The sequence below is a fragment of the Eubalaena glacialis genome, chromosome 1 (genome assembly GCF_028564815.1).
Source record: "Eubalaena glacialis isolate mEubGla1 chromosome 1, mEubGla1.1.hap2.+ XY, whole genome shotgun sequence".
NCBI classification, from domain to species: Eukaryota; Metazoa; Chordata; class Mammalia; order Artiodactyla; family Balaenidae; genus Eubalaena; species Eubalaena glacialis.
The window spans coordinates 48,660,507-48,676,200 of NC_083716.1; the positions used below are offsets into that span (position 1 = coordinate 48,660,507).

Genomic DNA, 15,694 nt, shown 5'->3' on the forward strand with positions numbered 1-15,694 from the left:
TTCTTCACCTTGTATTCCTCTGCTCTGAGACATGTTATTAAGGGGCCCTTTTGGAGTCCTTTGTAAACAACACTTAATGTGATAGGCTTATTCCTTAGGTTTTGCTGTTACTCTCGTTTTCCCTGGATTAAATTGAAGAGCATTGGTTGAGTTCTGAGTTCTGGACCCCAACCTGGACTGGACGGGAGATTGAGGCCCAGAATCTGGCTCCTCATGACCTGGATCCCCTCTCCCACGTCTCTTGGGACTTGATGCCCACTGCTGTCTGTAGTAGGGGTATGTGAGACAGGGCTTCTCCACGTGGGGTCCTGGGACCTCAAGCCTCAGAATTTCCATGACTGTGTGCTCCCTAATCATGCAGATTCCCAGGCCCTCCCCAAACTCCTTGAACCAGAAGCTCAGGGGTCATGCCTGGGAATCCCCATTTTAACAAGAGGCCTAATTAATTCTCCCACACACTAAAGTTTTAGAAATCTTGGTCTTCAGGTGCTCGGGGAAGGCAACACCCTCTACCATCAGGAGTTATAGAATCCTGGAGAATGCTTCAGCCTAGCCTGACCTGTAGTAGAAATAGGAAGGTGAAGGTGTGTCTCTCAAACTCAGGGCCAGTCTTTCCCGCATCCGTGCCGCTGCTCCCTGCGGCCTCCTCACTCCTCTCTCTGTTCCAGGGCCCTCCCTACACTCCTCTCCATCAACCTCTGCCTTCCGGAAGGTGTTCTGTGTCAGAAAGGTGCACCCTACTTTGGGTGTAACCCATGGTTGCAATTTAAGCTCCTTTAATTATAAGATTCTTTGTTAAAGGAACTGGAGGCATAGGTGAGCAGGCAGGAAAGAATACTGGGAGAAGGGGGGCCTTCCCAGGGCCTCTAAAAATCATGAGCCATCTGTTCACTGGATGACGGGGGTCAGTCCTTCAATGCAGGCTCAGGTAAATGCTCTGTATCATCGGTGAACAGGAGACCAGGAAGGAAACAGGAGGTCCCTCAGCCAGAGGGCATTGTCACAGGGTCTTGGCGTGAACTCAGGGGACATGGTCTGCCACAGCCTGTGAAACATGCCCTCCCCAGGGGAGTCGGTGGGACGGTCTGTCCAAGTCAGAAATCAAGGGTCTCAGTTTTCACACCTCTCTGAGTGATGGTTTCCCCGCAGGTCCCAGCAAAGGGGACTTGACTAAGAGTCTTTCTTTCCAACCTGCTTCCTCCAGACATGAGGCTGATAGGATCGTTTTGTCTCGGTGCCTCTGGGCTGTGTTCTTCCAGACTGTTTGATCCTGCAGCACTTTCAAGCGGTTCTTCCCAGAGGCCCGAGACGTGGTGGCTCTCACAACCCACCCCTTCTTAGATGTCATCTGGTTCTGCTCTCTTGGGGAGGGACCCAGGACAGCCTGCTGCCCAGTTATCCGGGCCACCACCTCACAAGAAGGTCAGCCAGGCTCTGCGCACTGGGCGCCGGGGTCCCCAGGAAATTGCAAAGCAGTCAGTAGGTCAGTTGATGACTTAGCTTTTGAGCGCTCTTTACTCTCCTTTTATACTGTGGCCCAGACCGATTGATGAATGTGCACAGGAGTCAGAAATCAAAATGCCCACTTTCTGAAAAAGCTGTATTGAGAAGAGTGGTTTGGTGCTGAGGCCAAACTGGGCTTCCTTCTGCTTCTCTGATCAGTTGCACTACCCTCCTCCCAGGCCCCACACCCCATGGGAGGAGGTGGTCCTGGTACCGCCCTCCTTCACGGGACCTCTGGATGCAGGAAGGATGGAAGAGGCAAGGCTCCCCGGGAAGCAGGGCTGGCATCACTCCCAGCAGCTGGAGTAATGAACCTTCCCAAGGGGGTGCCCACTGCCCACCCCCACATTAGCTCTTGGCTGAGACACTGGGCTCAGAGCATGCGGCAAGACAGAGGCCACCTTGAGCAGGGCATTGGCCATGGTCTGTGGACGCAGACATGTGGCTTGACAGTGTATCGCATTCATTTTGAGACAGCACGGGATTAGCAGCTGAAACAAGATAGCTACGTGGAACCTTGGGAGAATTTCAAAAGCTCTGGCAGAGTTCATGTAAAAATTTTTCTTTCTTGTAGGAACAGATAAGATTATGACTGGTATTGCTGATCGTCATATGCCAAACAAAGTTGCTGCACTTTCCCATAACACAGCTGCACGGGAGAGAAATGAGGAACCTCCATGAATTCCTTGCTTAGAACCCCCTTAGCTTTGAATCCCAGCTTGTTGGCTCTTTCAACACCCATCTGCATAAGTCCACTGGGGAGACCTTGTTACCTTCTATCCCAGATAAGGCAAAGGGAATTGTAATTGGACTAAATCAAGGGCCCACAGCTTCTGAAATTAAAAAATGAAAGATGAATCAAAAGTGGTCCAAAGGCACTGGCCTTTGCTGGAATGGTAGCAGCCCGACTGAGTTGCAGACGTTTAGCCACAAGGTCAGGGAACTCTTTCTTATGGACCATTTGGACAACTGAAGATTCACATTCTGAGGCAAAGGACTGATAGCAGAGGACCGTGCTAGAATTTAGGTGTGGGAATTAGAGCAGTGAATAAAATAGACCAAATCCCTGTCTTACGGAGCTAAGGTCCTTGTGGATAAAAATGGCTCACTGGGTCTCAGGCACTGTTCTGAGTATTTCACATATATTAACCCATCTGGTTCTCACACTCACCCTGAGCTTATTATCATCTCTGCATAACAAATGGGGAAACTCAGGCAGTGGGAAGTTAAGTGAGTTGCCCAAGGTTACATAACCAGCAAATGGAAACTCAACCCAGTGTACATCAGTGCATCTCACACTTTAAAGTGCATGTGATTCATCCAGGGAATCTGGGTTTAAAAGCAGATTCTGATCCAGTAGATCTGGGTTGGGTCCCCTGCAATCCTGCACTTGTGACAAGCTCCCAGGTGACACTGATGCTGCTGGTCCATGGACCACACTTGGGGTAGTAAGGCTCTGGGCCATGATGGGCATCCCTGATCTCCTGAAAACTACGGTCCTCAGGGATCCATTTCTTTCTCATTTCGGTATTGTCTTCATTAGGACTCTGCAGTTATCCCAGCCTAGGCTTAATTGGTTGAAGGTGAAAACCCATTCAAGCTAATTCAGAAGAGAGGTGGGGATGGTTGAAGGATACCGAGCTCATGCAATGCAAGGTTAGCAAATAACACGTCAGCCCTCTTGGTACCCAGAGTGCCATCAAGATCAAGTCCTCCCACCTCCACCTTCCTCCTGCAGGTTCTGCCCTCTGCTCCATTTGCTTTCCTGTTTTCCAAACACGGCTGCCCACCCCAGAGTCCATAGGCTTTTTCAACCCCAGGGCCTACAACCACCATATGTACTCTGTTTCTTAGTTCAAATTCTTGAAGGGGGAATCTGATCGGTTGCTCTGGCAGTGAGCTGTGGGTGGGGCAAATTAAGCAGGAAAGGTGATGGACGAATTGTCTGACACGTCTAATATCACATGCAAGACCAGACGTCCACTAAGAGTTCATTCCTGGATGTCCAGATTGCTTCCTTTGAGGGGCCGTCAGAAAGAAATAGATCATTCATTTATTTACTGGGCACCTACCAGCTGCCAGGCAGTGTGTCCCAAGATGGTGATACTGAGGTAGAAGACCAGCTTCTGGTTTTGAGGAATTTAGGTTCTACTGGGAAAGGGGTTCTTTCCCACAGAACAGAGCCTTCCTGAGAACAATTAGAAATGCTGAAAAAAATCTGTATTTCAGCTTTCCTAATTATATATTTATATTTCATAAGTATATTTGTATTACATAATTACACAATTGTCTATGTGCATATGTATTTCAGCTATCTTAATTGTTCTCTGAAGGACTATATAGATAGAGTGCAGAGAAGAGCAGTGAACGAGACCAATTGTCAGAGTCGCTTAACTCTTTAAGAAATTCAGCTGTTCTTACGCAGTGCTTGTTGAGAAAAGTTATGCAGAAAGTGACAATCAGGTTGTTTAGGAGGCAAGCAGAGCCTCTGATAGAGCAAAGTTCTATCAGTGAGATGAAAATTGGAAGCGCTATAATAAATACTTGAGGCTTTCTACTGGGGATCCCTGAAGTAAGGGCAAACCAGAGAGAAACCATATCCTATAAAAACTGAAACCCAGCTTCTAAACAGTTCATATCCTCATTGGATTAGGTGATCATCCCCCTACTCTAATTTCCTATGAGGAAAATGAAATTTTATCTCGAGTCTCCATGATTTTCCATATATGACATCTGGCATTCAATTAAAAAATTATCAGGCACATCAAGGGACAAGATCAAAATCAAAAATGGGTAAAAATAAGCCTATGGGCAATGCAGATGTGAAAGATATCAGTCATGTACATTAATATAATGTGATTAATATGGTTGAAAAATTAGATAACATGCTGGATAAATTCATCAGAGAGCTAGGATATATAAAAAGAATTAAGTGAATGATCTATAACTGAAAAAATCCATAAATGAAATCTTAAATTTAAGAGATGGCTTTACCAGCAGGTTAGACACAGGTGAAGAGAAGATTAGTGATCTGTGTGGTAGATCAATGGAAATACCCAGTGCAAGGCCTGGAGAAAAATAAAGATGGAAAATTCAGAATTGGAATCCATGACAATAATAATATAAAAGTTTGTGGGAAGGGCAGTAAATAAAGTTCCAGACCATCTTTGCCATATTCCTTACCTCTCATATTGATTCAATTTTTATTCTAGCCACCTTTGTCTTTTTATTTGGGTCTTAGAGATTCTCTTCTCTAGAGCTCTTCAGTGTGGTAGCCACTGACCAAATGTAGCTATTTAAATTTAAATTAATTAAAATGAAATACAGTTACAAATTCAGTTTCTTAGTCCCATGTGGACAAGCCATGTTTCACATGCTCAATAAAAACATGTGGCCAGTGGCAGCTGTATGTGCCTTGCAGACACAGAACATTTCCATCATCTCAGAAAGTGTAACTCAATTCTGTTTCGCTGACAATTGAAAGCAGGCACAGTGAATTCAGTGCTCAACCACTGACTGAAAGCAGACAAAATAATCTCAAAATCAGATGCTTGCAGCTGTGTGACTGTCTTACATGGAGAATGTGCTCAAAGCACTGACCCTGAGTCATCAGATGACCTCAGGCTTCTCTATCTAGGGATACCCAGGCAAGTATACTACATTTTGGAAAGATGTCCACTAAAATGGTAAAATATATAATGTTTTGGTTCTTGGAATTCCCACTGGGGAACTCTTTATTTAGCAAGTCTATGGGGTGAGTGAGGCTTCTACTGGACTGAGTACCAGCAACTTAATTCCCCTCTCTGGTCTCTTACTTGTTATATGTAAGTCATTGCACCTTCCCCTGGCTTGTGGGTTGTGACAATTAAATGTGGTTTTTGCAAATATGAAAATTACTTTATAAATGTAAGTGCCATATATACCATATGATATTATTTGGGACTGAGGTGGGCCAGGTCCATAAGCTACTCCACTTCATGCTATGCCATTTCTTTTTTGTCTTACAGTGATTTCCCTCAAAGCTTCTGAAGATTCATCGTTTGAGAAAAAGAAAGAGACCTGGGCATTTTTTGAAGGTAATGATTGCTTATTTCTTTATTATAAGATGCAGCCTCACTTTTAGATAATAGGAAAGGAATAGACTTCTTAGTTTTGCCCTAATATCAAATGGTTTTCTTGCCCTAAACTTACTCAAGAGTAGGTTGGAAATCACTGGTGGTATCAGCCCACAGATTTTGAAAAAACAGACATGAAAGCTCCAGTCTGCATACTTTGGGGTTGTTTGTTTTGCGCCAGAATTTCTACTCCGAGGTGATATGAGGGAGGGATCTTCAAGTAATATAAAAATGCAAATTACATCTACTGTGACTAATTTTATCTCAGGTTTCTTAAGGAGTTTGGGATTCTGGAAACATCTGTAAACCTTAAGCAATTGATTTTCAATCCATGTTAGCATCACTGGGGAGCTTTAAAAACGCTAATGCCTGCACCACATCTCTAGAGATTCTGATTAAGTTGGAACTTGTTAAAAGCTCTTCATGAGTTGCCAGCATGCAGCCATGACCTTAGGGAGGTGTTTTCCAAAACTGGTTCCAGACCACCAGCATCAGCATCACGTCAGCATCAGCACCACTTGGAAGGCTGTTACAAATGCACTGTGTTGAGTGCTACCCTTGCTTATGGAATCAGAATCTCAGGGGGTGGTACTCAGCAATCTGGGTTTTAACAAGACCTATGAGTGATTCTGAAGTACACTCAGACTGGGGCCTTAGAGCAGTGATTCTCAACAGGAGGCGATTTTATCCCTCTAGGGAACATTTGCCAATGTCTGGATACATTTTTGGTTGCCACGACTAGCATTTTGGTGCTATTGGCATCTATTGGGTAGAGGCCAAGGAAGCTGCTACGCATCCTCCAATGCACAGGTCAGCCCTGACAACAAAGAATTATCTGGCCCCAAAAGTCAAGAGTGCCGAGGTTGAGAAAGTATATGGCCTTAGTGTATGGAAAACTCACAGAAATTGTTATTGTAAAGTGGTTGAGGATTATGACCATAAGCAATGAAAGAATGTATTTTGTGAGTTCTCAGGGAGAACCTTTGATCAGTTAAAAAAAAAAACGAACAAAACAGATTAATGTTAAGATGTGATCAAGAAACTGTGAAGGATTACATCTTGTGAAGGCATTGCATTTTTTGATGATGTATGGACCTAGCCAAAAGGATCTAAGGAGACGTGTGCCTTGGGCCTTCACCATCACCTTTTGTTAATTCAACAGGTGTAAGAACTTGCCCTTGGGGGAGAGCACTTGGATTCAAACCTATGTCTTCCAACAGCTAGTTAAAAGCAGTGGATTGAGGAACTTTCTCTCTTAGAAAAATGTAACCATAATTATGAACATGGTTTGCAAACCATAAGGTGTCACTCAGGTAGGCCATTAGGATTGTTTCGTTTTGAAGTCATAAATATTGCATTTCTCGGGTTGCACTCTAACAGTGATTCTTTGTATTCCCTGCCTTTTCTTCTGCACATTTTGTAGATGGCTTTTTCTGTACTTGATGACCTCCAAGTAAAATAATCCCCAATTCCCTCCCTTAGTCTCTCATTCAGTGAATGTCTATTTGTTAACAAAGAGATGTGTGACTTTCCTCCTCATAAAGTGAAGCAGTAGAAAAAGCAATTGATGTATCCGTATTTCTGAGGCTGTCCTATGACCCAGGCACTGGGAAGAGGTGGGAGTCTGGAGATGTCCTGGGGGCTCCCTAAGGTAGGCCACTGGCAGATGTGACAGCAGAAGCCCTGTTTATCATCAGATGCATAAGGATATCATGGGGGAGTTGTTAGTAACCCAGACTCTGGGCTGCCCCCCCGCCCTGCCCCACCCCCTCGCCAAGAATCTGATTATTATATTTAGGAAGAGATAAAAGAATTTGCACTTCATCAGGGCTTGAGGTGTTTCTGGTGCAAGTGATCCAAGAACTGTTTGAAAATGCTATGGTGCAAAACCCAAGACTTTATATATTTGGCAGGATTGTAGCATTTAAAAGTCCACACACGCCTTGTGGCACAATCAGCATCTCTAAAACACTTTGTATAATTAATGATATTTTAAAATTCATGTGTAGCTACAGAATATGAGGGTTATTCTCAATCTAACTCTGCACAAAATCTGTAGGCCAACATGCACTATCTTCTCAACACAGAGAATTAGGTCCCTTCAGGAAGGCTGAATTGGAATTCTCACTGTGTATCCTGCCTCAGAGCAGCTGTGTCCAAAGTGCTCTTTCCCTGTGATTTTAGCAGCAGCAGCGGCAGCAGCATCTATGGGTTTTGCTTTTTTAACCCAGCCACAGCGTTGGCGAGGTCAGGGGTACAGTTGAAATTCCCCAGCGCCGGATCCCAGGCCTTTGCCCTTTTGTTCCTGGATGGGAGAGCTGTGGCAGGGCTTGAGGACGGATATCCATCCTCCTGGGGCTTAGCTCAGCCTGGCTGTGTGCCTGCAGCACACAAAAAAAGCATTGTCAGTCCTCTTGGTGAGATGCTGGAATGAGTTAAAATCCCTCAAGGCTATTGCTCAGGTATTTCTCCCTGAGCAAGATATTATCACCGGCTGGATAAAAAAATTAGTAGAAGTACGAGGTTTTCTCAACATAACTGTGATCTAGGTATTTGTCGTTGCCCTGGAAATGTAGAGGACGGACATTGACCTTCTGGATTTAGTGGTTCGGGGGGAATTGGGTTCCTTCCCTGTGCTGAGGAATGCTGGGGTCACTGGGTTTCAAAGCAGCTCTGAATACTCCAGCTGGCCTCAGGGTTGCCGTGCAAGAGGTGTGCAGGCTGCCTTTCACGGGGACCGCTCTGCCTGGCGTGGCCTGGCTTTCTGGGAGGGTAGGAGCTGGCATGCAGACATTGTGCACCCGGTCTTGGCCTCCCTGCCGTGTGCACATCGCTCCAGCCTGCCAGTGCCACCATCTGCTTCAGGGAGGCCCCGGGCTGGGGGCAGCGGGGAGATAACTTTCTGCATGGCGGCTTGCAACTGAGTCCAACGAAGCAATGTCTTTGGAAGTCCAATGGCAGAAGACGAAACTGCAAGTGAATTTGGAGAATATAACAAGATTTTTAGAATTATTCAGTGTTCTGTGGTATTTTAAAAGCTAAGCCCAGATTTGGTTAAGTGCAGATGTTTTGTTCAATTTGAACCTGAAGGTTTGGATTCAGCCTCTGGACAAGCATTGTTTGGCTGGGTCTGAGTTTGAAAACCTCTGGCCCACATTTATTATTAGAGAGGTGTTTATATAAAAGGTAAAGGAAAAGACGGAAGATAGGGCAACGTTGGGCCAGTATTCCAGCCTGAGAACGATGTCTGGAGCTGCACTGTGGCTGCCTGTGTCACCGGGGCAGAGCTTGGCTCTAGCCTGCTGGCAAAATGTATCCCTGGAGTGTTGGGAGTTTGTGACCCCGGCTCAGATGGCTCAGGGTTTAACCTTTGTTTTCAGAGAAAGGGGAGGTGGTTTTGGCATTCTGAGTAGATACAGTAGGGAGATAGCCTTTGTGCAGCAAAGGAATGATTGGAACAGAGGAAAAAGTCAGAACCTTGGGGTAGTGGCTGCTGCCCAATCCAGGGAAACTCAGGTGTTCTTCTTGAGTTTTTCCTCCTCCTACAAGGTGACACTTTTTAATGTTCTTGCGGCTTCAAGAATACAATAGAGCAGGCATGATCCGTTCTAGGCCTGTGGGGACCCACATGCGGGCGGCTGGTGCCTGCTGGCCGGTGTCCACAGCCTGGAGGGCCTGTGTGCTTGGCAGCGTAGCTGAACCTTCCGGACAGGCCAGATGTTTTATGACTGCAGCTGTGGCTCCCTGTGGCGAGCCCCCTCTGTGCACATTGAGGAGGCTGTGATCTGAAACCATCATGTGGGCCTCCTGGTGCCCCTTGCCTCCTGCCTGAGAGTGGGCCGCAGATGTCTGCAGCATGCTTCTGGGGACACTTGTGGGAGAGTCTCGCTGCGACCTTGTTCCCCCTTTGGTTCCTGCAGTCCCAAAACCAAAGAAAGAGTTCTGATGAAGAGGGGAGCTCGTGGGTTAGGTCGCTTCACTCCAGCAGTGCAGAAACTTTAGGAAGATAGTTCTTCTCTCCATCCCAAGACTGAAGCCAAATTGCTGTTGCCTTTTGGTCCCGGGGCCCGAATCTCCGGAATCCTTTTGAGGCAGATGCTGCACCCACCGGCGTCCATTCTGTCTGCCTGGCACTGTGACCACATAGTTTCCCAGCCTCTGGTGCCAGAAATGGCTCTGCAGTCCTGTTCCCGGAATAGTTTGCTCAACAGTGTGTGAATCCAGGACTGGCCTTATGTTCTCCGTGTTCTGTACTGTCCTGTATCCTGTCCTGAGTCCCAGTCTGTGACCTCTGCTCTGTCCCTTGGAATTTCATGTTGTTTAAATGGAGGCCCAAACCTATCTCCTAACTGACCACTTGCAGAGTTCTCTGCCGTATTAATTTGCAAGGCCCACACATCAGAGACACAGGCATCTATTTAGAAAGGCAGTTTTGATCTCAGTTACAGGAGAGAGTTTTCTCTATTTCTAGCTCAGTCTCCTCATACCCCATTGAGCTCCTCGACCCCTGTAACCTGGCTTTGTCCCTCCCATCACACTGAATGGGCTTTCCTCCAGGACTTTTCCAGTAGCTTCCTAGTGGGGAATCCCAATGGGTGTTTTCCAGTAGCACGTGATGCTGGTAGAGAATCTTTCTTACAACATTCTACTCTCTTGGCTTCTAGAACTCTCACTGGGTCCTCCTCGGCTCCTGTGACTGGCTCCTGCTCCCTTTGTAGGATACTCTTTCTCGTTCCCACCCACCTGCCCTGTTCCCTAAATATTAGTGCAAGTGCTCCCTTCACCTGCAGCCTTGTCGTATTGTGTTTTCTACTTAGTTTATTTTTAGTCCAGGCTTCTAAGTTGCCTTCTAAGAAACCTACTCGAACTAGCTTAAGTGAATATGCTGGCTGAACCTGAGACCAAGGGAGGCGCTCCAGGGGCAGGGACATCCCTGGGCCTCCCAGGGGAACCCGAGATGTCTGATTCCATCCCATTCCCCCTCCTTCCCTCTCCTTGACCATAGCCTTACCTGCTTCTCCAGGCTCGCCGCAGAAGCCAGCCACCCCAGTAGGCTTACTGCTTGCTTTTTCAGCTTAAGCACTTAATCAGCTGCTTCTCTAGGTCCCGAGTGCATTCTTGCTGACTCAGTAATTCCACTTCTAGGAACTTTAATCTGAGACTCATTAAGGTTTAAGGTTGTGAATACTCATCATAGAATCATTTATTATAGGGAAGTTCGGAACACTTAGAGTAGCCAATGATAAGATATTAAGTCTTTCATGATGATGTACTAATACCACAAACTTTTATCATAGTTTTCAAAATTAAAATCACTTTTTGAAGAGAGCATAATGAGAAAATGAAATTTAAATAAAAAGAAAGATATAAAACAGATATAAATGATCTTAATTTAAAAATTATACATATACATCATAAAGTACAGCAGTAGTTAACTCAAAGTGATGGATGGCTGATGACTTTTTTTCTCTCTCTATTTTTATTCTCTCTCTGTATTTTTGCATTTTCTGTGTTACTTTAACTACAACTCACCACAGAGGTCCAGTCCTCTGGGAAGCCCCTCCCAACCTCCCCAACCGGGATGGGTCCCTCTTCTGCGTGTTTCTGGTTCTGGACACGTATTTCTATGGTTCAGGTACCATGCAGCCCTCTGATTTCTTGACGAGAAGACCTCTGGGTGTTCATCATTATATTTCTTGTACCTAAGAGCAGGCTGAGTATGTCTGTTGGCTAAAGAAATTTGTCAGCAGAGAAACATTTTTGCTAAGTTCAAACATTTACTAAGTTCAAATATCTGCAGCCTTTTGCTTCATAGAAGATTAAAATAATCATTCTAGCTTCCCTTTTGCTTTCTGAGCAGTTTGGGCATTTTACCAATCAGATTGGTGACAAAGTTGATCACTGGAGTTTAAGAAATGGATGTATATTGTTATGGTCCGAATGTTTGTGTCCCCTAAAATTCATATGTTGAAATCCTAACCCCTAATGTGATGGTATCAGGAGGTAGGGCCTTTGGGAGGTGATTAGGTAATGAGCATGGAGCCCTCATGAATGGGATTAGTGTCCTTATAAGAAGGGACCCTTGAGAGCTTGCTTGCTTGCTCTCTGTTCTCCTCCACGTGAGGATACCAAGAGAAGACGTCTCCAAACCAGGAATAGAGTCCTTACCAGACACCGCACCTGCCAGTGCCTTGATCTTGGACTTCCTAGTCTCTAGAACTGCGAGGTATAAATGTTTGTCGTCTAAATCACCCAGTCTATGGTATTTTGTTACAGCAGCCTAAACTAAGATATACATGAACATGATTGAATCATTGGAACGTAAAACAAACTTATTTTGAGATAATTGTAGATTAACATATATTTCTAGTAAGTAATGCAGAGAGATTCCTTGTACCAATTGGTGCCCTTTTATCCAATTTCTCCCAATGGTATCATCTTGCAAAACTGTAGTATAACATTGCAACCAGGATATTGACATTGATATAGCCGAGATACAGAACATTCCCATTACTACAAGGGTCCCTGATAGCAAGACCCATTTTTCTCCCGTCTGTTCCCTCCTTAACCCCTGGCAACCACTAATCTGTTCTCCATTTCTATCATTTTGTCGTTCCAAAAACGTTGTATAAATAAAATCATACAGTATGTAATTTTTGGGGATTTTTTTTCCACTGAATATAATGCTTTGTGCAATAGTTCATTCCCTTCTATTGCTGAGAAGTGTTTCATGGTGTGGATGGACCACAGTTTGTTTACCCATTCACACACTGAAGGACATCTGGGCTGTTTCCAGTTTTTGGTTATTATGAATAAAATTGCTACAAACATACACATACAGGTTTTTGTGTGAACTTAAGTTTTCATTTCTCTGGACAAATGCCCCAGAGAGCAGTTGGTGAGTTGCATGATAGTCATAGGTGTATCTTTTAAGAAACTGCCAAACTGTTTTTCCAGAGTGGCCATACCATTTTACATTCACACCAGCAATGTCTTATCTGTATCTTTGTCAGCATTTGGTATTGTCCTAGTTTTTATTTTGGCTGTTCTGATAGGCTGTTCTGTTCTGTATCCAATATATGGGATATCTCATTCTTCATATGGGTATTTACAGAGCAAAGTTTTAAATTTTGAGGAAATCTAATTTTTCTAATTTATCAAGTTTTCCTTATATGGATGGTGCTTTTGGTGTCAAGTCTAAAAATTCTCTGCTTAGTCCTAGATCTCAAAGATTTTTCTTCTTTGTTTTCTCCAGAAGTTTTCTTGTTTCTATTTTACATTTAGGCTCGTGGTTCATTTTGAGTTGAGTTTTGATAACGTGTGAAGTTTTTTTATTTGGAGCATCTCCTGTGGTGTGGCCTGTCCCGACAATCACCTGCGTGTCCCTGCCTTTTAGACCTCTACGTGTATGCTGTGCTCGTGTGCTGTGTGGGGATTCTCAGCGTTCTGCTCTTCACCCTGACCATCATCTGGCAGTCTGTGTTTAGCAAGAAGAAATCCAGAGGTAAGAGAACAGATAAAGTCATGTCTGGAGTGGGAGCACAGCCAAACCACAGACAGGCGGAAGATGTTGGGCAAAGTATCACTTTGGTTGAAAGATGCATCCTGAGTCAGGGATTATTCACCTGTGACTGGTAAGCAGTGTGAGTGAGGAGATGTGTCTACCTTAGACTCTGCTGAAATCAACTGTGGCCACTGTTGACATCATTTCAGTACCCCCTTTTCTCGAATCCCTTCCTTCCGCGGTTTCTGAGGGCCCTTACCTCTCTCTTCCTCCCAGAAGAGGCTGTGGAGTCAGATGACTCTGGGTTTGATTCTGGCTCTGCTGCTAAAGACTGAGTTTTTAGACACATTCCTTAACCACTCTGAACTTTGGTTTCCTCATTTATTAAATGACATGGGATCACACCACCTTCCTTAGATTGAATGTTGTTGTGTGTTCATAATTTAATTACGGTACCTGACACTGTGCCTGGCAGGCAGATGGGATTAGAAAGGCACCCCTTCCCTTCTCTTACTGTCCAGTCTGAGTGTTCCCTTCCTTCTGTCTCCTTTCTTGTGGTGTCCCTGTCCCCTGGGTTCTGTCCTTAGCCCCTTCTTGCTTTACTCTTTCTTCCTTAGTGATTACAGTTCTCATGACTCTGACTCTTACCTCCCTATGAATGCTGCCTGCTTTCTCTCTCTAGTCCCCGCCTCTCACCAAACCTCCAGGTCGCGTTTCCACCAGCTCCTGTTTCCTCTGAAATACCCTCCCTGTGCACCCCGAGTTCAGAATTTCTGAAACAAATGGGGACCCTGCAGCTCCCAGAGATGATCTGGGTAAGAGCTGGGGTCTGGAATTAGAATAACTCTGGTTCAAATGGCGACTCTTCACCTACCAGCTGATGACTTACCTGCTGTGCCTCACCTTCTCCCTCTAAATAATGGGGAAAATACCAGTATACCAGTCTCACAGGATTGTTGTGAGGATTAAGTTGAAAAAAAAAACAAAACACAAATAAAACTCTTTACCCATTCCAGCTCCTTGTAAGTGTCCTGCATTTATGATGACATATGGTTATAGTTATATATAATAATTATTACTATTAGCCCAAGGTCATAAAGCTGAGAAGTATTAGATTTGGTGGTCATGGCTTAGGGGGACAATTAAACAGGGAAACTGAGCAGAGTTTCCAGAGGGGACTCTCCCCAGAGGTGCAGTCAGGGCTACAGGAATCTGGGAGGGAGGGAGAGAAAGGCATTCAGGGACCAGCACCTGTGGGATGCTGTTTCCACCCTAGAGCTTAGGGGACAAGGGGAGAAGAGGTTTCTGGAACTTTTGAGAGCTGCAGCTGTGGGAGGATTGTCACCAATAAGAGCCTTAGAAGAGGGACTCAGGCAATGCCAAACCAGGCCGCAGCAGGGAGGGAGCCAGGAGCCTACCTTCCTCAGCCCCTCCCTGCCCCCTGCCTTCAGGTGTCCCTCGGCTGCTTTCCTTTCCTCCCAGACCGGAAGCCAGAGGACGTGCACAGAGGTCAGCCTCCAGGGCCCGAGCAGGGTGAAGAAGGGATGGGGAGCTGGACGGGTGCACAGGCCACGCAGCACTGGAAGCAGAGCCAGAGCTCTAGCCAGATCCTTCTTCCGCAGCCCGTGCCCTGCCCACCGTGCTCTGTGTGTCCGTGCTGTACTCCGAGAGCCTCCCTCCACGCCTGCGCACACCTCATCCACGGTGCCCGAGCTTTTCTCCTGTTCCAAAGACTTGATGGCTTTGATGAGCTCGTGGCACATGTTGCACACGTGCCAGTGTATTTGCCTCCCTCCAGGAGGACGGTGTGTAAGACAGGGACCATGCGTCTGACCCATTCTCCTTGGAATTCGGCTCATGACAGCTGCTCAACAAATGGTGGGCAAATGGCTTTGCTTCCCAGCTGCTTTGCTCCCAGCTGTTGGAGTTTGGATGCCACATTGGCAGTCTCCAAGCCTGTTTTGCTCGAAAGGCACCTCTGCCTGGGCTCAGGGGCATGATAGAGAAATCTGCCTGGAGTGCAGGCCCTGTTAGGCCGTGGGGAGGAGCAGGGAAACAAAGCAACGTAGGCAGTTCAGGAGAAGTCCTTCTCCTCCAAAGCCAACAAGGCAGACTGGGACATAAGCTCCAGGCTTCCCACAGAGCCACTGAGAACCCAGACCTTAGCCGCCCTCGTGCCCCTGGGAGTGGGCTCCAGATGGCCTCGTGCGTGCCTGTGCACAGCGTCCGAAGCCCTATGAGCTGTCAGGAGCTTTGCCTGAGCACTTGCTGTGGGCCAGACCCCTCCGCATTCTCATGAATCCTCACCACCAGCCCGAATGACTGCCCGTATTGCTCCCATTTGACCGAGGACACAGCTGGGGAGCGTGATCAAGTCCTGAAACAAGGGAGTGGCAGAGCCCGAGCCCAGCCTGATCCTCAGCCTCCGTGTTTCTGTTCAAGAAAACCTCAGCCATCTGGGGGCTGACGTTGCCCAGGAATTTTCCTTCAGGCTTCAATGCGGTTGTTGCTGAGGTCCTCCCCAGACAGCAGTTCACGGCTCCCGCAGCTCCTCGGGGGCTTGGCATTCGTC

The 15,694-nt window shown here is 46.1% G+C and overlaps 1 protein-coding gene across 1 annotated transcript in view; it reads left to right on the forward strand.

The window, feature by feature from the left end:
- Positions 1-15,694, forward strand: part of VSTM4 (V-set and transmembrane domain containing 4) — an 84,573-nt gene that overhangs the window by 16,940 nt on the left and 51,939 nt on the right. The window contains exons 3-4 of the mRNA XM_061196304.1: positions 5,511-5,579; positions 13,015-13,122. Coding sequence (XP_061052287.1) covers positions 5,511-5,579; positions 13,015-13,122 — 177 coding nt within the window. The remainder of the gene's footprint in view (positions 1-5,510; positions 5,580-13,014; positions 13,123-15,694) is intronic.